The following is a 27,352-nucleotide window of genomic DNA, read 5'->3' as shown; positions in this document are numbered from 1 at the left end:
AGCTCGATGATTTATTTAAAAAAAAAATTACTGTGAGATAACAAACATTTATTTTTAATCTCTTGACTTTTTCTATATTATTTATGATATCAGTACCACTGAATATACAAAACATTGACCTTATGTTTTGGTGACCATTTTGAGAGTTTTTGTGGTTCTGTTATTTGCTCATCTTCTGCTTCGTGCCCTGTTTTTATCCATGTTGCATTCTGATATTCTGGGACAGGCAGTTCATCTTTCTCATATTTGTGTGAATTGGGAAAATTCCAAGGATTAGTTCCTTAACTGGGGGAGCCTCAATTGAGCTGCACCTTAGAACATTACAATTGCTTTCTCTAAAGATTGTTTGCTGCCCTTGAGCTGCCTGATCGTGTACATACCGGCACTTTTGCATATTTAGTGCTACATTTTTCTAAAACCACCCTTGAATGGTGTGAGTGTACCAATTCTCACCCTGTGTTTGTTAATTCCATGTAAGCACATGCAGATAACTCAAAATCCCCTTCAGGATAACCACAGCTTGGGAAGCATTTATTTGCTACAGCAAGGATTTGAGAGTATGGCTACTCAAAGGAAAATATATTGGCATTTCTATTAAGAGTGTCATCATAAACTATTAAGCTAAAATTGCTAATCATGCTAATGTTGAGCCTCACTGCTAAATAGCTGTTCAGTCATTAAAATATTTTACAAGGGATTTTTTGCCCCCATATAAAAAAAGTTGCAGTATTACATCTTGTGTTTATGCTTTTGCATGCGGAGTGCTAAGGAATCTCTTTTATCGTGCTTCATCCCTTTGGGGACCTCTTAAAAAAAAACAACAAAACAACCAAACCCCCCTTCCTCCCCCCAAAACACAACAAAACCCCAGGAAACATTTGCATTCAATTTCTTCATTCCGATATAATTTGTGTGTATCCAGTAATACGTTATTTTATGGAGTTGGACTTATTATTGGCTTTGCTTTTCTGTAGCTCTCCCAGATTTCTCATGGTTTCCTTTATAATGCTGTTGAGATACTTCAAGCAAACTGTGGTTAAGGACTGATACATAGGAAATGCAGCATATGCTTGTATTTTTTTTTTTTTTTTCATGTGCCAAAAGTTTAATTTTTTATTTAGTTTTGTGAGGTCAAAGCATAAAACATGCTTACATATTTGCTTCTATAGCTTCAAGGAAAAATTTCTGTCAGTAGACACTTCACTTCTTTGTCATTGAGTTTCTTGTAGAAAATGTTGCTGAAATGTACATTTAAAAAAAAAAGTAACAACTGAAATCTTAATGAATAATTCAATAAAATATCAAGCAGTACTTTTCATTTCTGAGCTGTCCTTGTTACCAGATGTTCCTACTATTGCCCATCTTATGCTTCTCTTGTTATTTCTTATATGTGGGGATAAATCTTAGTTTAAATTTATTTCACTGAGGCAAAAATGAAATTGAAACACATTAGGATCGATACAAACTATATAAGAAGCCATGAATTATTTTTCTGGCCCGCTAGGTACTAATATCTAATATCACTGGTATCTCATGAAATACTATAATAATTTTTCTTTTGATGGTTAAGTAAGTGTTTCAGCACAGAAAGAAAAATATAGGAAGAAAAGAAAAATATCCTTTCCTTGTATTCCTTTCTGTATGAAGAATTATTTTGATCCTTTCACTTTTTTCCTCCCAAACTCATCAGTCATGAACTTTTGTATCAGGTGAGCACAGTAGTAATACACCTATGGCTTTATAATAAAGGAAAACACATCTGCAGTAATGCATTGAATTAGAGCAGTTATTTTACATAAAAGGCCTTTTCCATGCTAGAAAAATGGGGGCTATAATTGTAAAATCCTTTCAGCAGGTCGCTAGCATCCTGAATAAAGATGGGCTTCTGAGACTGCTCAAATGTGTATGGATTTGTTTCTGTTGCTATAAGGCTTCCCCAACAGAGGAGAAAATTTGTGTAACTTCCCTTTTTAGATCCTAAAGACAAAAAATTGTGGCTCAAGTGAACATTTATTTATGTTTCACATAACAAGTTTTGTTCTTGGTACTATGCAAATAGTACAGGAGTAGCGGGAACAACGAGACAGAAGTTCAGTTTCATTTGAAAGGTTTTTCCATGGATCTCTTTCCTGCAGCATGCTGGGATGAGTTGTTATTTTTGGGTTCTTTTACCCTTGTACATAGGAAGGTGAGCTCAGTCATTTTGCCAGCTCAGTTCTGGTTTGATTTGCCCAGTATCGGAACCTGTTCAGTTCCAGTTTGGGTCGATGGCTTTGCTGTGACCAGCTGGGTTTTCACAGGACAAGATGTTTAAAGCTAGAACCAGTCAAATGTCAGGGAGGTACTCCCAGCCCAGGGCCAAGATATTAGCTGTATTTCCATTTTTAATTGCATGTTTGAGATTGTAATTCTTTACCAAAGAAAAGTCTGGAGAGCCTCCCCACGGGGGTGCAGGGAGGGGGGCAGAAGTGCAGCAGAGGCTCTGGGGTTTTTGGGACTGGTGCTGGCCCAGGGTGATGGGATGAGCAGGAGATGGAATGGAGCAGTGAGAGAAGGCTGGGACTCACTGCTGTTCTGCAGACCCCAGCAGGCACAAATCCTCCCTGCAGCCACCCTGGCTCTGCTCAAATTGTCAGCATTCTTCTCAACCATTGGCAACCAGAAATATTTTTCTTGGTTTTGTTTCCATTATAGCTCAAACTGTATAGCAATCAATATGAATTCTGATTTCATTCTGATTTATATCCAAAGACTTGATAAATGTGCAAAGTGTTATGAAAAGGGAGAAAAAAAAATGTGTGCATGGCTGCCCACTCTGTATATTGTTAATGAGAGTCTGGACCTTGCTTGATGTAAAATATCTGAAAAGACCTATGTGTACCGGTGTCTGAAAAAGCAGAGAAAGTAAAAGACAAAGAGTATTTTGTTTGATTTTGGCTTGTACATATATGAATGTTCAAATAGATTAAATGAAAACTAGGAGTCTCTCCCATGGTTAAAATACTCTGAAATATAAAGAACCCTGAGTAAAATCTTAGAATATAATGTAATTTCCCAGTAGAATATCTGCAGCAAACCCCTCTATGAATTAAATGGTTCAGGTAGCTGTGTTTTCGTACAACCGTGGTTTTTTTCCTGATGATAATGGTGAGGAGTGATAACTACTACAAGGAGTTTCTGGATGTTGTTAAGAGGGCGAACATACTACTGAATTGCTGCCATTCAGTAAATGTTACCTCTGTAATTGCAGAAAAATCTTGTGATAATGTACCATGTTAAGGTAGTATTTCAGTCTGCTCGGTAAACAAACCTAGGCTCTATTTTTCTTATCATTTATAGTTGATGTGTAATTTAGAAATGAATTCTTATATCAGTTTCTTGAAATCAAGTGCATTATTAGGGAATACCTCCTATTTTAATGTTAGGGAAGATTGAAAAGGGCTCCTATATGCAAAAAAGGTCCGTGTTAAATCAACTGTATTTTTGTTCTCCCAAAAATAATTTCAGAATGGGAGCTACAGGACACTGGTGAAAAAACAGACTTTTTAATTTCTTTATTTATTAATAGATGAGCTGTTTTTAGAATTTTGAACCACCAACAGTGGGTACTGAGGGTTTAAAAAATTTGGTCCTTCCTTTCTTTTTTAAATCTGGATCATATATTTCTATTCAAAGAAGTATGAGAGCAGATAAATTGCACAATGCTCAAACAATCTCTGTTTTCATACCAGGTTATAAAGTTGCTATCCAGTATTTCAAAAACACACCTTTTTATTTTTTTCTTTTTTCCAGCGTCTTGTTGAAGCTGCAGAAGATGCTTATCTGAAACACGAATTTGATGCTGACTTACAGGTAGTAAATAATTACTTTCTTGAATGTTTATCATTAGAGTATATACAACAGTTTATACAATAGCTTGCTTAAAGAGCTGCTGTAGAAAGCCAAGCATGTGATTAATAGAAGGATGCTGATTACAGAAAATGGAATTGTGTTTTAAAAATTTCAAATTATTAAACCTTAACAAGATACAACAAAGGGCAGAGTAAGGAAAAAGGGCAGCGCGCTGGGACGCCGCCATGTGCTCATCTACAAAAGGGCTGCTCCGCCTTTTACGCCCCTGGTGTTGCATCAGCCAGCCCTGGCTCCTCCCAGAGTCTGCCAGCCAACTCTTCTTTGCCGTCCATTGGTGGAGACTGCTTTCTTGCAGCTCGGTTGGAGCTCAGGTGTTGCTGTGCTGCGTCCCGCTAGCTAAGACGCCTTCCCCATTCCCAGCTGCCCCATGCGAGGCGCTCATGAACTCGCCTTCCCTCCACAAGTCTGGGACAACCCCAGCTGTCTGGTGGCAGCAATACAGGGGGGAACAGGGGACATCCAAACAACCAGCCACAGGAACATAAATATGCATCAATAAAGCTGCTCTTAACATACACACAGTATTCATCCCTTAATTGCAAGAGCCAATCATCCCATGACTCCTCTGTAACAGAATTAAAGAAGGCTGGCTCAGTATTTTGACAGGTTATGTACTTAGTGCTTGTGTGTTGGGACACCAAGCAGGTGGCTTTTACTGTTCCAGAGATTTCATTTAAATTCCCTTGCATATCTGTGTAGGTCGCATTTTTAAATGCGGCAATGAGCCTCGTGTTGTGTCTCTGCAGTGTGCTGGTGAGGAAGCGGTCAGTAGAGAGTCGAATTTGCAGATGGGGCGGGACCCACAGGGATGGGATTAGTATGACCTTGATTTTTGCAAGTGGTTTGTGTTTGGATCTGTGTCTGGAGCGGACGCTGGTTTTTCCTAGGAGCCCTTGGAGGTTCTCCACCGCTGTGTGTTGCCTTTAGGCATAACAGGGGAGGGAGCAGCACCATGGCAGCTCACAGCTAAAAACATTTATAACAAAAGCCTTTGCCTAAATAAGACATATAATTAAAAAAAAAAATAATCATTTTAGAAAGCAAGTTATTTAACCTGATACTGTAAGTTTAACAGAAACTCTTATTCAACACTTAGATGAGTAAATACCTCCTTACCTTTAACTGAATTCCTATATCCATGGTTTCTTGAATGCCATTGATGTTAGGTGGAGTTTTGTCTACTTTGTCTCTATCTAGTTTTAATTTTAAAACCTTCTGTGAATATTTGCCATAAGACTATTTAAATTTTGGGCTTGAAGAATTAAAGGAAAGAGAGACTTTTTCCACAGAGATTTTCCCATACATGTATCTAAGAAATAAACAGATCTGTTAAGTTCTGTTTTCAGATTTTGCCATGGTTACTTCCAGTAATCACAAACCACTTTATTTTAATAAATATACGATGCAACTTACTGATTTATGTGCAGAAAGGAAGAAAAAATAGTGTCAACTTATCAGAACCAAGCATAAAATAATTGGGTTTAGAAGGCTGTGATACTGAGATCTGTCAGCCCAGTTTAGAGTAAGGATAGAATGAGCCCACTGAAAATGAAAATTCACATTATTCTTGTATATTCAAGGAGTGCTGTGCTCTGTATTCAAATGCTTTAGACTCTGTTATACTCCAGCCTTGCAGAGGTGTGCCGCCCTTCATTTCGTTGGACTTTAAGCCTTGGAGAAATAGGAACGATTGCCTGAATAAATCAGAAACACACTTTTGAGAAGATGTTTTAGAGGGCTGCAGTAAATGCTTCTTCACTGCAGGACAGGTCTCCCTTTGACAAAGTCCTTCATTTGCTGGGGCTCTGGCCATATTAACACTTTCAGGAAGCCAGTTAAAAGTCATTTGTGTCAGCAGCATTAACAGGACAATCAAATCTTTGTGTGGAGCTCTGTTGTTTATTACTGTCACGGTCCATTAAAGCTAATCAATTGTTAATCTTGGTTTCAGCGACCCCTTCGCAACCCTTGCTGGGTGATTGTTGTTCTTTATCAAAAATCTCATAATACCATCTGCTCAATAGAAAGTAATGGCCAGGATGATTTGATAGTGTACATTCAAGTGGAAGGAGACAGAAGGCTTATATAATGTGCAGTGTATACAATTCTGCTATCAAAGAGGAATTTTTTGGCATTTGTGTTGCTTTGGCTGACATGTGGAAGACAGGATTAAATGCTTTGAATTAGTGATATGTGATACATCACCAGCCTGTGCTCTTTGTGCTCAGGTATTCTGGAAATTCAAAAAACACATATAGAAAGTGTTTTTTTTTTTTTTTTCTTTGGATAAAGATAATAAAGAGGGTAACATCTTCTGCTAGGAGATGTCCTATTAAAAAAATAAAAAAAATCAAATATTTTGTAATTACTGTTAACTGAAATTAGGCCTCCTGATCTTTTATAACCTCTGTGCTTGGGAATGTGTTTCCTAAGACGTGAACTGCTTTGTTATGGTTCACAGAAACACTGTGGTGATTTTGGTCTTCTGTGTCTTGAGGACAGCATAGACAATATTGCTTTAGTACATAAAAATGATAAAAGGGAGAAATAAAATAATATTAATATTTTTATTGACTGTAGAAAAGCACCAGCTGAAAGAAAATAAGAACTGTAAGAGTTCACCTTTTAGGCTGCTGGTATTCTCTTCAACAATGATGAAACTGTATTACTTGGTTAGACGAAATCTGATCCCTTCTGGGCATTTTTCTTAGTAACATTATTGGTTTTGTCCTTAGTTATTCCGTAGGTATTCTAATCAATATACTGTAATTCTCTGTAATGGTCTAAGCATTCAACTATCTATCCCTGGATTGAATGTGTTGGCACCACCAACCTTGTAGTTATAAACATAAATAAAATTCCCAGAGAATTGAAAGGAATAAATCAAAATGGGTGATGTGATGTTTTACTCATCAGCGTTGTGCATTGCATGTTTGAGTAATGGCCAAACTATGAATCAGTGAAAGCAGACCTTAAAGATTTACCTTGCAATATTTGGGGTTTGGGAGATCCTTTTTTTTTTTTTTTTCCTGTTAGAGATGTGAGGTTATAAGGAAATAATAATCTAATTGCTACTTATATTTGAATCTCAGTCTAGGGTTTTCTTACCTCATGGGTATGGGTGCAAGCTATTCAGTGTTATTAAATATTATTTTCAAGTTCATAAGTGGAATTTCTTTAGTCATGCCTAATGAATTTGGGGATGTAAAATAAGTCACCATTTGTATTACTACAGCAAGTTGCCCTGTCACAATATATTCACAGGTGTAAAGGATTGCTTCTCTTCTTTTGAATGGGAATGTCTCTGTTCTCACCTTTGTTTAAAATTAAGCCATTGCCCTGATTTTGTGACTTTAACGTAATGGAAAAAACCCAGCACAGAGGTCAACTGCCCCCTCATACTCTCAGCAAGAGTACAAGAGTATTGGTTGTTGCAGGTTTTGAAGTGGTTCTACAATCATTCTTCAGTTTTCTCAGCTTAGCTGTTTGGCAGAGAAAAAAAAAAAATTGGAGAAAGATAATAAAGTGGGTAACATCTCTGCTAGGAGAAAAAAAAACAAAACAACCAGATAATTTATAATCATTGGTAACTGAAATTTGGCCTCCTGTTCTACTCTCTCTGTGCTCGGGGGTGTGTTTCCTAAGATGTGAACTGTCTTGTTCCGACTCCCAGAAACGCTGGTGGGTTTGGTTGTCTCTGCAGTGTGCTGGTGAGGAGCTGGTCAGCAGGGAGTCGAATTTGCAGATGGGGTGGGACCCACAGGGATGGGATTAGTGTGACCTTGATTTTTGCAAGTGGTTTGTGTTTGGATCTGTGTCTAGAGCGGACGCTGGTTTTTCCTAGGAGCCCTTAGAGGTTCTCCACCGCTGTGTGTTGCCTTTAGGCATAACACGGGAGGGAGCAGCACCATGGCAGCTCACAGCTAAAAACGTTTATAACAAAAGCCTTTGCCTAAGTAAGACACATAATTAAAAAAAAAAAAAGGTTTATTTTAGATAGCAAGTAATTTAACCTGACATTGTAAGTTTAACAGAAAGTCTTACTCAATGCTTAGATGAGTAAATACCTCCTTACCTTTAACTGAATTCCTATATCCGTGGTTTCTTGAATGCCATCCGTGTCAGGTGGAGTTTGTTTGCTCTTTCTGGGTTTCCATGATCTCAGAAGGTGGATGCTCTGCACTGGGGCCGGTGCTGGAGTTCTCAGTGCGGCAGTAAAAGTAATGCACACTTTGTTTCTTACAAACAGACAACCGCATTAATTTTAGAAGAAAGATTTATAATAACTTAGTTCCTATCCAGTTTCTGTACTTCTGACCCCAGTTACAGGAGGAATTAACATTAAGTTCTGTCGTGACTACTTGTTCATTTGCTAATTGATTTCACTACAAATACACAACTGCAGGCTAGGGTGTTTTTTTTTTTTTTTTTTTCTCTGTGTGTTAATTAATTTCATTAGTTCATTTGCTTTACTTTCCTGCTAAGTTTTCTCTGCGTGTGTATGATGTGATGATAAAAAAGCAAGGTTATTTCTGTTTGCTAGAATCAAAGCTGGTGTACGGTTGATGCAAGGGAATTACTAGGTGTTATTTTTCTGATTGTTGCGGGTTTACTTCCTGCATAAGATAGGAGAGATTCAAGTGCTAATGTGTTAAGATGGTTGTCCTTATTTTAGTTTTATACCCAAAGACTAGAAGGGTATAAACCTAGAGGATTAATCAAATAGTTTTTAGGAAAAGATTAGTTTCTTTTAAGAATAATCTCAATTTAGTGGGATAAAAAAGGAAGACTGGTGTGAGGCTGGTTTTCATTATTCATTTTTCTAAGATCTACAACATATGGCTGAGCCTCAAGGAAAATGTTTGCAAAACTATACCAGAGTTAGGTACCTGTCTGCCAGATTTTGCTGTCTGTTAACTCCAAATTGCATTTCACGTCCTTGAAAAATCACATCCTTACTCTCAGACTCTGTGTGTTGGCTACATAAAAAAATCTTGTGAAATCAGCAGATGGACAGTTAAGGGTTTCCAGTGGTTTACACATGTGAACTATGCACTTTTTTGAAATACGTATTTTGAAAATCTACAAAAATTAAGACTTCACATGTTTAGGAGAAAACACAAATAGTAAAAGAGGGCTGAGAAGCACAATTACTCCAGTTCATGTGATTTACAGCTTCTGGGTCTAATCCTCCAACTGTTAATATTACTCCATAGTTTTGTTTAAGGGGAACTGCCTGACATTTTCTAATTTTGCAATTTAGCTCTTAGATATGGAGCTTAAATATAGATATAAAATCATAAATAAATTTCTACTTAAAAAAAAAAAAAAATCTGACCTAACTGTTTATTTAGTATAATGATACCAGGCAAAAATTTATAAAGATGGATTATTAAATACTCGGGGATTTAATAAAAATTTAAACAAATAGGTGATAATTACATTGACATCAGGTACTGAAAAATACAAGGACAAAAGATGATTGAGAACAGATATTCCACATAATCTTATCAATCTCATAACATGTGCATTACTGTTATGTTAGTATTTCGGATAAATCTGTTTGCATATTTATTATCTCACTAATATTGCATGAGGCACATGATAACTGGATTTAGACTCTATTAATATTTTTCTGGCTGTTAGAATAATGTCCACAAGTCTGAAGTCAGCTCTTGAAGGGTCCTGAACATCCACAATGGAAAGGGGAAGCCTGTTGGACTTCAAACACCTGTATCCAGCGATTGCAATGACTTTTTGAAAAGTGCATTTAAAATAGCAGTGCAACATCTGAAGTTTGACAGATTTCATGGATTATTCATCCAAGCTTCTTATTTCCTTGATCAGAATTCGGTGTGTCTAAACTCCAAGCCCGGACACAGCCTAAATTCCTTTTTAGATTTTGAAACATTTTGCAGACCCAAGCGCTCTCATCTCGGTTTGGGTGGGATGTGGACACTGCAGCTGGAGCTTCCAACAAGGCAAGAGGAGGAAGAGATCCCTAGCTCACAAAGATCTAAACCGTAAAGAGCTAGGATGTAAAATGCTGCCAGGACCTGCAGAGGTGTGGTTCTTATTCTGAATAGTTTGAACTTCTCCATACTGATCAAAAGATGAGAGAGATTAAGGAAAAACAAAGCATAGAATTCAGAATGTCCTTAAAAACTAACTGCAACACCAAAGGCTTAAACTCTTAAGAGTTACTGTGCAGCTTAAAAGCTAAAGGGAAGGAAAAAGTGCACAGAAATGTGAGTGTCTAGTGAGCTAATGAACTACAAGGTCCAGGAGGGCACATTTAAATCATAAAAGCATCTGTTAGAGTTTTTTATTTGGCGTTAGTTTTTCGCTTGTTATTTTTTTTCATAAAATACTTTTTTTTTTTTCTGAAAGATATAAAAGGTTCCTCTTTGCAATTCTTAGTTTTGTATTATTATTATTGATTTCTGTGAGCTCAAATTAAGGACTTCCCAACTGCTCTAATACTGCAACAAATTGATTTTCAGATTTTTAGGTGTTTCAGTGGAGAGAATTTTAGCTTCTCTACTCTTTCCTATTTATTTGCTGAGGTTGGCAAGAGGAAAACTGGATTGGCCATGAAACTATCAAGACTTCAGTGAATTCAGATATAACTGGTCAAAATTGCAGCAGAATTCATGCACAGAGTGATCTTCAGAGGAAGCCTTCCACTTTGCCTTCACTCTGCATGCTTGGCAGGGATTAAGTATCAGAGAGTACAGAGAAAGAGAGGCCCTGCACCTTTATGGTTATTTTAATTTCAAAGCTTTTATGTTTTCTGACTCTGTGGCAAGTGAAGAGAAAAAGGGAAACTATATTCTGTGAAGCCAGGATATTTTAGCTCATCTTCTAATGATAAATGTCTTCATTAATTTCTTGCACTTTGGAGTTTTGTAGTTTGGGGATGTTTGAGCACTGAGGGAATATTTTTGATGTTTTACGAAGATTATGATCGGTGGATAATTTCTGTTACTTCTCCTCCTTCCACACATTTATCTTGCTAAAGAACTATGTTCTCTTACTACAAACGAATCAAATGTAAATAACTAGAGAGATTTTGTTTTTTGTTGTTCATAACTTCTGTTGACAAGGAGTGACTGAGCACATGTGCTGGCTTGAAGGCAAAACCAGCGAGAGACTCTAAGTCAGAAAAAAACAATTTAATAGGAGAGGAAAAAAAAAAGTAAAATAAAATAAAACACATGCAATGGTACAAAAGATCACTGACAGAGTCAGAATACAACCTGAAACCGTGGTGGTGGCAGTCCAGATGAAGTGGTCTTGTTGAAGCAGTGTTCTTGCAGAAAGGTCTGGTAGCTCTTGTCCTCTGGGAGTCCAGTGGGTAAGGCTGCCTGTGCTGTCCCAAGGCCCCGATTATATCCAGGTGGGAATGCTTGGCTCCTCCCCCTGGGCGGAGCGTCTCACAATGGACTGATATCATTTTATCAGTTTTGCAATGGGTCCTTGATTGCCTATTAAACAGAGATAGCTCCTGGGGAGAGTTATCTATGAGTCATGCAGGACGGTATTGATGGGCCATTAACAGAAGATAGTCTGGAGGGAGGGGGCACGGGAAACAGTGGTGCACAACAACATTTCATGTAGATGGTGATAGAATACATACTTTGGGCACATTTTACATTGTAACCTAGGACAGCACAGAAGAGCAGAGTTTAACTTGCTGTCTCAGAAGCGGAGGTGCAGGAGGGATGATTTTCCAGCAATTTTGTAATTTTGGTGCAGTTCTGCTTTATATAAGGGACCCATCCAAAAAGACCAGTAATTCTCTGCTTGTCTGGTTCAATAGCTGCCCTGTGGACATGGGGCTTGACAGCAGAGGAACAGGCAGCTCTGGATTTGTTACTGCAAATGTTGTTCTCTGCTTCTGAGGAAGCTTGGCACAGATTTCTGGAGGTTGGTTCTTCTCACTTCAGCTACAGGACTTGTCCTCTTGGTACCCTTAAGCCAGAAGTAGTTTCCAGACATTTCTGGATTTGTTCTTGCCAGCCTCTCCCGACAGCAGTTTCTATCTGAAGTATGTGAGGTGTGTGCTGAAGAACACTCTATAAATTCAGTTCTACCCATCAAATACGGACACAGTGCTTTTGTCTCGTGATACCTACTGTAAATAATTACAGAAATCTGAAACCTGGAGTTGTCAAAGAACTGCATGACTGGGCTGATAATGCTGTTTTCCTGAGATTTTACCTTTAATATTTATTTGGTCTTTTATTACGTTTGCTTGCTACCAGCAATGAGAATGAAATAGCTTTATCATCCCATGAGTGTTTTCAAGATTTCAGGTTCTCTGATTAAGCATTGAGACACCCCAAAGGTTTTCCTAAGCAAGAGAAACCTCTGCTTCGGAGCAACTCATAGTCACTTAGGTGGGGCTCTCAGGATATGAGCAACCTGTTCAAGTTTCTTCTCTAGTGAATATTAAATTATTTGTATTATGTGAAACAGTTCAGCAGAAGAGTTAGTGAGACACTCAGCTCAGAAAAGCCTGATGGATGGGGCAGTCGTTTTGGATCTCAGAGGCTCTAGCCTGAGTGTCTCTCCTACTTGATTCAGAGGAGAGCTTTGAACAGCAGCATAAATCTTTTCCTTTCTGGCACAATTCTGCAAAAAAGAAACGTGTTTTCCAAAACCAAGCAGATTAACAGGTCACGTCTAACAGCACCAACAAGATGGAACAGGAAGTCTTTACATACAGATAGTACCTATACAGTTTTTTCCTTTCCCATTCTCAAGTCATTAAATGTCTCCGGGTTGCTTTTTTAATGCTCTTTGTATGCATCTTGTAAGTATTAGAGCCATGTTTAAAAGAACTAAAAGCCTAAATTCTTGCATATTCACACAAACTCGGGGGGTTTATAAATAAAGCTGAAACTCTATTTAGAATAGTGATAAAAAAAAAAAATTAGTTGTTTGTAACGTGGAATTCTTTCATTTATTGTTTTTGCAAGGCAATTCTTCAACTTATTCCAGTAGAACAAACAGAGGAATAAACAAGTATTGTTCAGATAAGGGGATAATGATGTACCAGAAGAAACCAGTCCCATGAATCTGCTCATTTTCAAGCAGGTAATAGGGAAAAAAAAGAAAAAGGGGAGAGACAGTATGGAATGAACATTTAGCAGAAAATCAGTAATGGTATTTAATCCTTATTTCTCGTATCAAACTGGGAGTGAGGATAAACTTTCAAGAACTTTACCTGAGACTCCAAAACAATTTCCTCTCAAAACGCTCAGCACTCCTTCCAAAATTGCCCAAACCAGAGCGGATTCAGGCAGTGTTTTTGCCTCTCCACCCAGTCAGAGCAGCACGTGTACCATTTGTGCCACAGTTTCCAACTGAGCACCTGGAGGCTCCTGCATTTCGAAGCAGACTGTGCTTTGGGAAGAGGTGATGCCACCCCAGGCCCTGCCCTGGGCAGGGATGAACCAGTTGGCAGAACAGGTTAAACGGGGCAAACATGGTTTTGTGAAAGGAAGGATGTGGAGGATGAAGGAGAAACCAGAAACAGTGCAGAAAAAGTTAGGTGTCAGAGGACTGTAAATGCAGGGAAGAAGGATGGAGAAGGAGAAATACCTAAATAATGTGTAAGGGGAAAGCTGTTAAGTGTTAATATCTTAGTGTTTCAAGAGTACTGACAGTAATCTTTTTGCAAGTCTCTCTAAGAGCCATTACCTTTGCTTAAAGTGAGGCTAAAATGGAGAAACCATTTTCAACTACTTAAAAAAACCCCCCACCTTTGGAGAGAGCAGAAGAGTAGGTCGCATTCAAATAAAATTTTAAACCAGGTTTCAGAGAAGTCAGGCAAAACAAGTGTGCACTGGGAGTGAGGGAGAAACGCTGGGTAGATGAGGAAAAAGGATCAAAATGTTATTGAAAAACATGCACTCCTGAGATTGCCGTAAACCTTCGAGAACTTGGCTTATCGTTGTCAGAGCAGACAGAGATGATGTGTTTAATAACGTGTCTCTCGTAGATGTTTATGGGCCTATCAATTTCCAATTCTAACTAAGCAAGGGAGCAGCTAAAGAGCCAGAGAAATGACATACAAGGTGAAGTTGGAGTTGCCAGTGCTTAATGTTTGGCATATTGGTGATAGCAAACAGGAATTTGACATTGAAATTCACTTCGTAGTAGGCAGTTTTTTGACTTCCTTTGTTCAGATTTGTGGCCTTGAAAGTACTGGACATCCCTCTCTCATAGGAAAAAAAAAAAAAAAAAAAGCTTGTCATCTGAAAATGCTTTTCAATGAGCTTTTAGCTTTGTGCTGCACACAAGGTCAGCAGAACTCCAAGCCCTGTGCCTTTGCCCTGCCCTTAGCCCTGAGCAGGGTTCACAGTGGGAGTCACACTTACTCCTGCATTCCCAGACCTGTCAGGATCTCGGAGAATGTTTTAAGAAAATGACTCTCCTCGGTTTAAGTGATGCCAAAGGCAAGTGACAGATTTGAGGAGTTTGATCCTATCAAGATTAATTTTGAAAAATTCTGCTCTGGCTTAGCTTTCCTTTATCCACAGATATTCAGTACGTATCTGACAGCACGAGGAGGAGGTGATGTACAGGGGCTGTTGTTTTCCGATTTGTTAAGCCTTCTACAAAGGCACACTCAGTCTCTCATCAAAGCTAGGTGTCTGAGATGTGTGTTCTGCCAGGATCATATGTTTTCTGAGCTCCCTGGAAAGGGGTTTAAAAAAAAGATCTATTTGAAACCTCTATTTAATTCTGTATGTACTTGTACTTGTATCAGAAAGGAAATGCAGGTACAGAATGCTGAAAGTGCAGGATGCTGAGGTGCTTAGGGGAACAGGCAGTGCTGGAGTTAATGCTTTTATTTATAAGGCTCATTGGTCAATGATACTGAGTTCTCCTTCAGGAAAAAAAAGATCCTTAATTCATTCTTACAAAATTCAATGCCCTATTGTTCTCACTTTTTCTGAAGTCACTGTTTATAACATTGCTCTCCTCTTCCCTCTGAGGAATAATATAATTTATTGGAGCAGTTCATTCATAGTCTATGTGATATCTATCTTTTGGGACAGAGATACCTTTTGCATGATGTACACACTGTTAACTTCAAACTCTTCCTGTTTGCTTTATGTGCAAGGGTTCGTAATCAGGAATATTTATGCATCCTGGTACCCAGTTGTGCTGTGCTTGCTGTTTTCTGCTCTTCATAGAAAATTAAACTTTTTTTTTCTTTTTGGCTCACACCTACCTGAAAAGCAAAAGATTTGAGAATATTACCCAATGGATTTATGATTACTAGGCAGATAGCCAGTAATAAGCAGTGATATCTGATACTACAGCCCAGACATTCTCTGCTTTTTTCCACCTTTTTCCTATTATCTCTAGGTTTAATAAACTATAAATGGGAGACATAAATGGCAGACCATCTTTTCTCTTTTTGTGCCTCTTTTTTTTTTTTTTTTTTTTTTCCTTTGGAGGTGCTTGGTGATGAGATTAAGTTAAGGGTCATATATTCTTCCAGCTTAGTATTTAGGAGTAGGCAAATTATTGAAAAGGGTGGAAGTGATCTAGGCTTATTCATTTTTGTGGGAGAGCAGCTTTTTTTGCTACACAACGATCATTTTAAATGGAAATAACAGCATTATAGATAGAGATTTAATGAATATATATGAGAAAGGCACGATAGGAGTCACTAAGCAGTTCAGGGCTTTAGATGAGGTCATGTTTCTGACTTTTGCAGTATGAAAGTGAGTAAATCTTAGATGATCATAGTCGAAATATTTCCAGGGTATTGTACATACTGCTTATTGTGGGGGAAAAAAAAAATAAATTATTTTCTTGCCTCTGGCTTATAAGAAAGATATTGAGTGAAAACCAGATGCATTTGTACCTTAACATTTCTATTGCATGTATTGTGCCGTTGTTTCTGGATCTCACGTAATTGCTGACTGTGAAATTAAAATACCAAGCTCATTATTTCAATCCTGAATTTTAACTTGCTTTAGACTTATGCTTTTGTCCCTAATTGTAGTGTCCATGTGTTGACTTGAAACAGAAGGAGCGCCCACTTTTCTGTTAAAGTTAATTAAACCTGGTAATGGTAATTGTCTGAAAATTTTCTGGGTTCAAGTAGGTTATTTTGCCTCTGTCTCTATTTTCATGCATCATTTCATCAATTGTGATGATATCCAGGATTTGCCTGGACTCAGTGAACTATGGTGTTTTTTAATCATAAAAATACACTTGCATGTCTAATTAATGCATAGTTAGAAACTTCTCCTCGTGAAATAGTCACTGGTGACTTTTAAACTCAGATTAAAAAAATAATAATAAAAAAATGGAAAAACAAAACCAATTATTTTTCCGTGAATAATAGGTGACAGCACAGTACACAATAGATTGATGTCAAGGGCCACTGTTAATGACTTTCAGGTCTTTTTAATATAAAAAACGTCCTTATTTTTTAAGGATGTCCTTAAAAAATACCCCTGAAAAACTCCTAGTGAATGACCACGTGTAAGATCACGCCATGGGTTTTGCTCAACAAAGCTCAATGATTAAGTGCATAAAATAAATGATTAGAAGATGTAGGAAAAGTGTGGGAAAAAAGAGATGGTCTCTTCCTTGAAAAATCATGCAGGCCAAGTTTAAATAAGTGTTTTGTTTGTGATTCATTGAAAGAATCACAAAAAAAAGGAAAAAGAAGGACAACATTTAAATAACAGTAATTTTATTTAATATTACTTTTCATGCATTTTAGATTTCAGATTTAAACCATCATCTGCTTAGCTAAAGCTTTCAGACTATTCAATTGAGATGTAAAAAAAAAAAAAAAAACCCCAAAAAACAAACCAATTTTAACTGGATGCAGGATTAAGATTTAGCTTTTTGAAATGAGGAGCATGTGTTCAGAGAAATCTTGCTGTGCATCCAAAAGGTTCCAATCAGAGGTATTACTGAAAGGTTTAATGGATATTCTGTGCCGTGTGAAGCCCCTGCTGACAAAGTCAGCTCAAGAGCTTTCAGCATCATATGCAAATCAGAATTTTGCAGCAAAGAAGAGGTGAGTAGAGGGGGATGTGCTGTTTTGGAACAGACCATGGAGGTTTTGGGTATAGGGATGACAAAGGCCCAGCTGGTTGACAGCAAAGTGAGGAGATCTGGTACAATTTTTATGGCTTATGGAAGCTTAAGTTGGATTTGTGATCATTTTTCTTTTTTTTTGACAGGATGTATGGAATTGTGATGAGGTAAAATGGTCTGGACAGAGGCCATCTGAGGTTATGAAAAGCTGTGGGAGGTTTTGGAGGCTGTGAGGTCTTTCCCAGCCTTTCTGCCCAGCCCAGTGGCCTTGCTGCCCTTGCACAGTTCTGAACTGCTCTCCATGGTCTTCCCTCCTCGCTGGGGATCTTACTCACTTCTCCCCTCTCCTGCTTCAAATTCTGCCCCCATGGCAGCAGCAGAGCGCCCTGGAGGAGCCAGGCTGGGGTCCAGCTGTGGGAACGTTCCACGCTAACTCATCCCGGCTGCCTTGCCTCTGGAGCGCTCTGCTGCCCTGTACTCCACACAGCCCCGGCTGCTGCTTGGCCACATCTTACACAGGACCTGCTGCAGAAGCCCAGCAGCACTTCGGATCCCCGTGTGTTTGCCCATCACCAGTGTCACACCTTCTAACACGTTCATTTAGTAGCTGGGGAAGCAGATGTTTCCTGCAAACACTTGGGGAATTAACATTCCCATGAGGTTGGGGCTATGGGTTTCTGATGGGGTAGAGGTGCTCAAAGTTAAGTGCAAACCTCTCAGTGAAGTGGCAAATCCTACATTCCCTTCTTGAAAATTTCCCTCGTTTTCACTGAAGTTCCCATATAGGTAAATATCTATTGAGGCAGCTCTCTAAAACTCAAATGATTATTTTTCTCCTAGGAAGACCTAAATTTCTGGGCTTTAGCTGCATGTTAAATGTCAATAATATGAAAAAGGCATAATAAGGAGGTGAAATATAAGATGGTATTGTTATGAGAAATTATTCAATTTCTATATCCTCTCCTTTTCCCTAGTCTGTTTCACCCCTTAGAATAGCAATTTTCTGCAGATTGTGTGGGACCTACATTCATTGGGATCTATTACAGGTTATAGAATGAGAAATCTCTTAAAGATTAATTGAAATTTGGAGAATAAGAATGTGCAGCATGTACTATAAAACCACTAGAATCCCAAAAATACTTTTAATTTTTCATCTAAGTTCTGCACTGAACTCCTTAAAATATCAGCCCTAAGAGTATTCACAATTAACCCCATAGATAAATGAAATTAGATTTTTTTTTTAAAAATTTAATTCCATGATAAATACCTTGCCGTGTATTTCCTCCAAATAATTCCCAGACCTTGATCTTTTCTACATTCAGGCAGCACCAGCGTTCCTCTTGAGCAGGGGTTGTTTGGCTTGTGGAGAAATACAACAACACAGATTTTCACCTCAGCTTCCTATTTTCCTCCTGTGTGTGAGAAGACAAAAGTGAGAGGTGAGATTGTTGCCTAGGCCAAAGTGTCAGGGAAGTTCTTTGGAAAGAGGGGAGCTCACAACACAAAGTGGAGAGGAGGTTTTAATCAAGGACTGCTTGCATTCCTGGCAGTGCAGGATTTACTTGTTGCTTGCTTTCACTTTAACTCAAAGGCAGTACAGTAGCACTTGGGACTGGCTGGAGTGAAAGCTGTTCAGCCTTGGTGGCTTTTTCTCCATTCATGGGCGAGCTTTCTTCCCTCCCACCCCTAACACTTCAGCGTCGTTCCTCCCGTTCACCCTCTCCCAGCACAGATTTTCAGCTCCTCTTCTTGTCTTCCCTGTGTGTGAGAAGACAAAACTGAGCAGTGGTACTGTTGTCAAGGCCAGTTTGGGTGGATCCAGTTGTATTTTATCTGGGTCACTCACCTGTGTCAACCAGGAGAGCCCCCGGTGTGCCAGGATAGACCAAGAGAGAGGCAGGAGGGGATACAAAGGGAATGGGATACAAAGGGTACAAAAGCTGCCTCATTTGCTGCCTTGCCCTTACTCTTCAGAGTGCAGCTGAGCTCTCCTTTTGTCCGATAGAGCATTTCTGCAGTGACAAATCCTCCTCCCAGCCGAGGATGTGCCTGGTGGTCTCATCAGCTCTTGGCCATGGCTGCGTGTCTCCGCGGGAGCGCTCGGCCGTGTGCAGGCACCTCTGCTCCCGTCTCCAGATAAACCCTGACGCTCACTGGGGAATTAGGGGAGCGTTGCCTTCAGCCCGTGTGCGAGGGAACCCCAGAAGGACAGTATAAAATCTGTGTTTTCTGATTTGGATTTACAGTGCCGTAAAGAGTGACGTCATTGTGTATACACACAAACGTACGGTGATGAATACAGCAAACGCACGCTTGTATGCTGGCTGGAAAATACATGCTCCAGGCCCAGATTTAATAGGGAACTTTCATATTCCATTCTTGGAATATAAAGCCAGCATTTTTTTGTCTATTTTGACTTTTGCATTAATAAAATGAGGTCAGGAAATCTGTTAAAGTTTATCTTTAAAAATGTTTTCAACCCAGTCACCTTGTTTTAAAAATCATTTCCGTTTGTTATCTGCACATTTCAGTAGATTGTGTTTCCTTGTGATTGAGTCCCTGAAGGAATGCACTAACAGATCCCTGTAATTGATTATACTTTAATGATACATAATGGCAAGTTCTGTTTTCCATTATTGTGCTGAACTGTAACTGCTGCGATACCAGAACGTATATTGATATGCAATTGATTTAGTAACATTTTACCGGCCGAAATGTCCTGCATTAACTAAAACCATGTCTCCACTACTCCAGGAAAAGCGGCCATTCACACATCCAGGGCAGCAGGCACTGTACAAATCCGCAGATGGTTCGTTCCCCCAGCTCTGCAAGGGCAAAGGACAGCGCTGCTGGGGAGCCCTGCAATCGCTGTCTCCGGGTGTGGGAGTTGGCTGTTCTTACAATTGGCTAATTACATTCTTTCTGATTGTCCTTTTTCAACAAGTGATCCACCGCTTCTCCCTCCAGCTCCCACCCCCTGCAAACCCTGGATGGCGAATAAGGAGGTTGATGATCCGAAGGTGTTGCTTATCTTCCTGATTGGGATAACCTAATTATTTATGGCTGGCCCCTGACGGTATCCGTCTCCTCCCTCGTGTTTAGGTGGGAAACTCGAGAGCAGGGGTTGCTTTGCGTGCCTGTGTGCGATGGTGTGTGCGTGTGGAACGGCAGTGAGCGCACCCCAGTCCTGAGCCGTGGCTCACGCGCCTGCTCTTTGCTCACACGGATAAATGGTGCAGTTCTGTTCCCCCTCAGCCGGGACTGTCACCCCTGGTCATTCTGCCTGTCCCAACAGAGGGGTCCCAGGAAAGTTCTGGTGAGTGATCCAGCACACAGGGATGGCCTGTGCGGGAAATACAAATCCTGAAAAGCTAGTTTAAATGTTGCATTTGCAGGTGTTGCAAAAAGCCATCACAGAATATGGAAACTTAATAGCTAGAACATTATAATGATGTGAAATTGCCGATGTATGTTCGGAACACCAGACAGAATCACACAGTGGAGTCAGATAAGGAACTGACTGAGGCTTTGCCTTTGCCTTGATTTTTCAATTTTCATTGTTGTGAAGAGGGTGGTACTTAAAGCTTGGAATTTTGGCAAGTTGTGCCAACAAATCTCATTTTTTGTATTGCAAGTCAGCAGCTGTAATATCAAAATCCTTTATTTTCCGTGAATGCCAACTTCTGGCAGAATGAAAATACTTTCTAAAAATCTGAAATAGTTTTGTATTTCAGTTTTAAAAATAAAATTTTAGCTTTAAATTTCACTGTAAATTCCAAAAACTAAACAAGAAAGTAATTTCTGAAGTAAATAAACACTTTGGTAAGTTGAGCTCTAATGCAATGACTTGCCACCACACACAGATTTTTTGGTTTATTCTCTGCTACATACGTTTTGTAACGTTTTAAATTACATCACTGTATATATATGTATTAGCATTCAACACTTGGATTCTGTTTAATATAGGTTAAATATTAGTTTAATGGCTTTGTGTCTGACACTGATTACAATTCAAATCCTCCTTGCATGCTGTTCTGCTGATAGTAATAGCAGCATTTGTAATGTTCAGTCATTGCCATCCAAGTCATAAACAGTAATATCAATTAATGTATACTTATGCTTGTGTGGGTTACTCTGTGCAGAGATAAATAGAGAAATTATTTTTACTATCAGATAACCATTTCAAAGAGATGAGAATGGCAAATGCAAAGCAGATGAAGTTACTTAAATGGCCTTTTCAGGGGTGTTATTTGAATGTGTCTAATGTCTCACAGCAGTTTTGGAATATAATACACAATTTAATTTCCTGTATATTTGTGTTGTAGAGGAACAGTTTTTTGGACTGTGAAGGAAAATTTATGCTCTAGTGCAATGTATTCTCAGCTCAACCCCACATTGCAAAAGAAACCTCCACACATTTCTTTAATTTAAGAAACATGAGTTCCTAATTAGTTATACATAGACAATGGTGGATTTTTCCAACTGCAAAATGATTAATAATACGTAATTAAAATGGAACCTGGATCAAAAACTCATCAAATTTCCCTAATGCCATAATACTGTACCCTTTTCCTCGGCAAGTGATCCTCCCCCAGGGGATCTGAATGATTCTCTGGAAATTCATTCCTGCAAATGCACTGTCTACTCTCCTAAGGAGCTTCCACAATTTTCAGCTGGGGAACTTTTTTTCACTATTTTCATGTTAAAAATATGTAACTCCTGAGTATTAAGTAAATTTTGGATAACATGGCCAAACGTGTATACAAGGTATGAACATGCTCTGTTAATGTGCCTTATAGCTGGGAGTCAGCTGTAAGTAAACAAGCACACATGAAGAACCAACCAGTATTAGTGCTATAGTCTTACTTATTCTCTTAAAGAGTGTACAGTTTATTCCTGCCAGATTAAAACAGAATTTCCCACCTACTTGCTTCTAAGCAAAGTTCCTAAGAAAGCACTGATAAACTGAGAATAAAATCTCTGGACTTTATTCCTTTACTAGTTATCCTCCCCGCTCCCCCGTTCCCCAATTTTGCCATCAAGGACTCACCAGATACTCAGTTACAGCTCAGAGGGTTGGAATGAACACTGAATAAATCAGGTCTAGCCCTAGTCCAGCTGCACCCTAACGCTGGGAGCCACTAGATGCCACTCTTGTCTCATCCCAATACAAAGCTCAGGGTATTTACGGTTGTTTAAAAAACCCAACTCTGCCCTCCCACCCCCAAAGTCCCTTTGGTATTTATTTGAAGATGTTCCTTTGGTATTTCAGCTATTTTGCCTTTTTTTTTTTTTTTTTTTTCTTAATTAAACTTACAATATGACCCTATTGTTTATAGTTTTCCGTCCCTCCGCTGTAATGCTGTGCTTGTTTATAAATATTTCAAAGCCGTCCCTAGACAATATTTTTGTTGCCGGACTCTTGCATAGCTGCGTTGTGCTCTATCTCATTTTCCTCTTTGAGTGGGATTCACAAAATTCTGACATAAATATTCATCCATGTTCAATTGTTTTCACAGCTGCTTATGGTGTAGGAACCTCAAAACCTAATTTTTTAAAAAATTCTCCAATGAACTTCACCTTTGCATTTTTTTTCTATACCAGATACAGTAGGAAGCTCTTGAACCTGTTCTGTTGTATATTCAGATTTTGCCATTGATGACTTTTTTACTACATTTGTCGTGGCATTTCCAAGCAAGTTGCCTTATTGCAGATAGGCCAATTTTCAGGATATTCTTAGCCAGGTAGTTGAGGAAGAATAAGTGTAAAAATATTCGGGTTATTTAAGACAATAGAAGAAAAAATTAAAAAGTCAAGTAATCCGTACAACCTTCAACATAACAAAATTGTAATGTTCTATCCGCACAACAGTAAACCTAAATTTCTTTTGTTGGCAAGACTGAAGCTGTTCTCTTGTTTGTGTGAATTGGATCTAGACCTTGTGATTTTAATATCGCTTTCCATACAGAATCAAATGTTCATTTTCAGTTTTTAATGTATATATAGGATGACTTCTATGTACCTTAAGCTACGTGTATGGCAGCCTGAGCTGATGAAGTCACTCGCTTGAAAGATAGTATATATTTTGCAGGCAACCTGCAAAAACTTGTGAATAACAGGGCTGAATAATGATGAAAAGTTATAGATGTATAAAGACCCCCTGCACATTCACTTAAGTTAGATTTATCCATCTTCTTGCACATGTGGAATGCTGTGAAGTAATACAAAAATGCAGATGGATAGATCCATGGAGAAAACTTTTTGTACCCTGCTTTGTTTCTTAGAGGTGAGGGTTGTTGGTGGAGCTCTATGGGGGGAAATGTGATTTTGGAACATCAAAATGTGAGAATAGAGGGAAAAGATGTTAGTGCATCAAAATATGTCAGTAAAAAGGAGATTGGATTATTTAAATACAGCACAGCTACCTTTATTGAGAATTTATAGACTGTATGCCAATAAAAACTATTATTCTGTTCTTTTTACAAAAAACTCCAAGACTATTAGTGGTTTATGGAATTAGCAACCACACTACATGCAGACCAAAGTCCAGAGCCGAGGTTGCCTGTGGAACCTTAACTTTATTGCTTCCATATCTCTGAATAATAACTCTGCAACTTGAAAGTTCCCTTTTTGTCATTTGCAATGGAATGATTTAATTTATTTAAGTTTCTGTGATGAACACTTAATGCCTTACACATGGAGGGGAGGGTATAGTCTGTGACTCAGCGCCTGAGTCTAACTACAGCGTGTCTGCACTGCTGCACTGAGGAAGCTTTTTGTGGTCATTAGCAAAGGCTGACCTCTCTGTTTGTATACAACATCTTGACCGTGCAATTGTTGAAGGGCAAGTTTAGGGATGTGGTTAAATTAGTCTGTAATTTTATTAACTCGCTTGGGACCATGGCAGTTATTTATTAAAGGTCACTCTGTAGTTCTGGTCTCCTCTGCTATCAGATCTTTGTAATCTCTTCCCAATAAGCTCCCCATTAATTCCCTTTCCTGTGAATATTTAAGTGGTGGTGGTGAAAAGAGAGTCTGTATCAGCTTTTCCAGAGCACGTCCTCATGTGGTGCATCTGGAGGATATAAACCCCTCACAAGGCTACGTGGGCTCACAGAAATGGGAGGAAGTGTTGAGTTTCCTTCTCCCCAATGGTTGGCACTCCTCTTTGTCAAGAGTCATTCCATGCCCTCGCTTGGAGAGCTCCGTGTCGAGGCTTTGCAGATGCCAGTTTTGCTCAGGAGCCGCCATCAGCAGGATCAGCAGCTTCTGGGACGGCACACACCCTCGGAGCCGCAGCGGCTCCCTCACACCACACCATGTCCCATGGGAGCCCTGCTCCCCGCAGTGCCCATCCTCACCTCTCCCAGCCTCTGGAGCACAAGGACAGCGCACCTCTTCCATCTGCTGTGGTCACTAAAATAAAGAAGTGTGAGTATCCAGTACGGTTTTCCTCTCTGCGGCGATCTCCAAGTGATGTCTCCTTACCCTGATTGCGGGCGAGTTGCCAGTGTCAGGAATTGTCTTGTCTGGCACTGAATGACCTTGCTCGTTCCACCTTTGGGACAACCGCAAAGGAGAAGGGGCATCTCTGGAGCGGCGCTCCCAGTCCTGCAGCTGCATCCCAGCTGCTGCGATGTTTCCTGCGGTCTGGAGCAGCGCAGGCACAGCAGGCCTGGAAGCAGAAGGAGCTGCCTGCAGGACAGGGCTTCCTCTGCGTGGTCACCCCTGGGCGTGCAGCAGAGCCCAGGCCAGCACCGGGGTGTTCCTCCCGGGAAACCGCGGGCACAGCGGGTCGGGAGCCCCAGACTGCACCACGCAGGGATCAGGGGGTGTCTGCTGTCATGCTGGGGGCTCTGCGTGTATTTTTCCCCCTAGTTAACTTGGGCTTTTTTCCCCCCCCTCTCTTCCAATATTAAGTCAGGATGTTTTCCTCAGATGTAGAAGGGCAGACATTTTGAAAGGAATTAGTTTTAATCTAATAAAGTCTGTTCCAGGACAGAATTTGCAGTAAGCATAACCTTTTTATAAATAAAGCTAAAAGAGTAAAAAAAACCCACTAAATTTAAGAGAAGAGAGAGTACATGACATGTTTGGTTTTTTTTTTCCAGTAAATAACTGAGACCACGGGGGTTTATTCCCCCATTTGTGTAGGTATATAACTTGGAGGCCAATAAGAGCCAGATAAATATGGACTAAAAATATGAAGTGTGGTTAGGAGAGATATTTTATTTTCAGTTTTTACACTCCTTCATATGTTGAACCTCATTAAAAAATAGTTATTACAGAATGATAATAATGTAATAATCGATGAGTTTATGGGTATAATCAATGATCTATATGTTTTTTAGCTGACAAAAATAATAACCTGGATAGAAAGGAATTAGGGAGAACTTATATTAAAGTCAACATAATGATAGTTATTAGAGTAGGAGGTAATGATTAGAATGAGGAATGTGCTATGAGAACTGTTAGTGTTATGGTATGTCATTTATAATACAATTTTTTATTCATGTTTTTTCTGTTTTCAGGGTATGGAGTGAATCTTTTTAGCGAATCACAGTAAGAAATGGGTAGCTCAGGACAATTTAATGGGAGCCTTGTAACTTACTGTTGGGTAAAATGCTCAGAAAATCCTGAATCCAGTTTTTCCCTGACATCCTTTGTGGTGCTGTAAGGTGCTGGTCTGTGTGGTCAGCCCCAGGGCCGTGAAAAGCTGTTGGCTGGGGTTTCGATAGCAGGTGATCTGTGTAGGATAGGTCTGCCTCCGAGGTCATAGGCTCTCCTCGTAATAATTTTAATTAACTTGGACACAGTACTGTGTAGGCAAGGTAGTACAGCTTCCAGCTCACTGTTTTCAGTCTCTGTATCGAGAGAGTTGCTGCCCTGGCTTGTGCTGTACAGCAGAGTTGTACTTGATCACAGCAGAGGTCACACCAAATTTAAAGCCAAACGTAAGGTTTGAGAATGAGAATTAAGTATTTAAGTCACCCAGGCATTTATTTTTTCCATTTCAGTTATCTTTCCAGGAGGCATGTGGCGTTTTGGGCAGAAAAGGACTAAAGTAATAATTCCTTTTCCCATGCTTTATTCCCTATATCACTTTTTCCCCTCTGTCATCTTGCTTTCACTTAAATTTAATTTTAGCGCAGTGAAATAACACACCAAATTCAGAAACTGAGCATACATCAGGAATGTATTATTCTTGCTGATTGCAGGTAAGTAAACACCAGTAAAGGACTGGGCTTGCCAGCCCTTTCCAAACCTTATGTTAGAACTTGTGGAACCGTGCCAAGCACTGATGGACTTCAGCTATCATTATAAGCTAAATTTCTGTGAGATTTTTGCTAAGGCTCACAGAACTCCTCAAGTAAATTCGAGCCTCATGGCGGTAGTCTAAGGATTGATTTATTGTTGTGTATCAAACTCTAAAATGGTTTGGGTTTCGTGTTTTCAGCATTACAAGTAAACTTGGAAGCTCTGATCCTGATGCATAGCTGAGTGCAAAATCCAGAGTGAGCCAGAGTAGAAATCAAAACTGATCCGTCTCAAACCATGCAGATGAAACCTGCAAGTTTTTTTCCTAGAAATCTGCCCTCCGGGCCTTTCAAAGGACTGATAATAGCTTGTTCTTATTTTACAAATATAGAGATGAGAGTTGGCAAACACTCTTGTGAGAAAGGAAAGAGAATGAAGGAAAATAGGTACGAAGAAGCTGTGAGCCAACCAGCCCAGAACCATACTGTGAAATGATAGGACTGAAATATGTGCATGGTAAATAGTGTGACATTGAAAAACGAAACATTCGCTATTACAGCCAGAGGAGAAAATTGCCAGCTCCCAAAATTGGGTTCTGGCAGTATGTTCAGAGAGTCAAACAGGCATATGCTTGATTGCAGTTTGGGTGGAGAGAAAGGAGATTCACAGAGCTCTATTTCAGTTCTTTCTGTGTTTTCCCACACTATGAATTAATCACATCTAATACTAATTATATACTTGCAACATTCTGAATTCCTGCATAAACTGTGGAAAAATGTGGAGATGTTTCCAAGACTGGAGCAGCTCTAACAATGAATCCCTATATGCGCTTTTGCAACTCTTTGCTGTGCGTCATATTCAAACCCAGTTCTGTTCTGCAGATTTAGTCCTCTGTACTTTGATGGTGATTTACACTCCTAGGGAAGTAGTTGGGTGAAACCATGTCTCAGAAATGTGGGAGCTTAATATAAATAAATTAAATGCAGGCGCTTGATTTCAGTGAATCACAGCCTTTTGACGTTTGTAATTTCAACACACGATTGTCCCCAGCTACTCAGCCTCTGTGACTCATGGTGATGCTTCAGCTGTTGGCTTGGTA

The 27,352-nt window shown here is 39.4% G+C and overlaps 1 protein-coding gene across 2 annotated transcripts in view; it reads left to right on the top strand.

The window, feature by feature from the left end:
- Window positions 1-27,352, top strand: part of CACNA2D3 (calcium voltage-gated channel auxiliary subunit alpha2delta 3) — a 396,842-nt gene that overhangs the window by 120,033 nt on the left and 249,457 nt on the right. For both annotated transcript variants that reach the window (XM_058422243.1, XM_058422242.1), the window contains exon 4: window positions 3,793-3,852. In XM_058422243.1, coding sequence (XP_058278226.1) covers window positions 3,793-3,852 — 60 coding nt within the window. The remainder of the gene's footprint in view (window positions 1-3,792; window positions 3,853-27,352) is intronic.

This window comes from Hirundo rustica, chromosome 12 (assembly GCF_015227805.2).
Source record: "Hirundo rustica isolate bHirRus1 chromosome 12, bHirRus1.pri.v3, whole genome shotgun sequence".
Classification (NCBI taxonomy): domain Eukaryota; kingdom Metazoa; phylum Chordata; class Aves; order Passeriformes; family Hirundinidae; genus Hirundo; species Hirundo rustica.
This window is presented reverse-complemented; position numbering and strand designations above follow the sequence as displayed.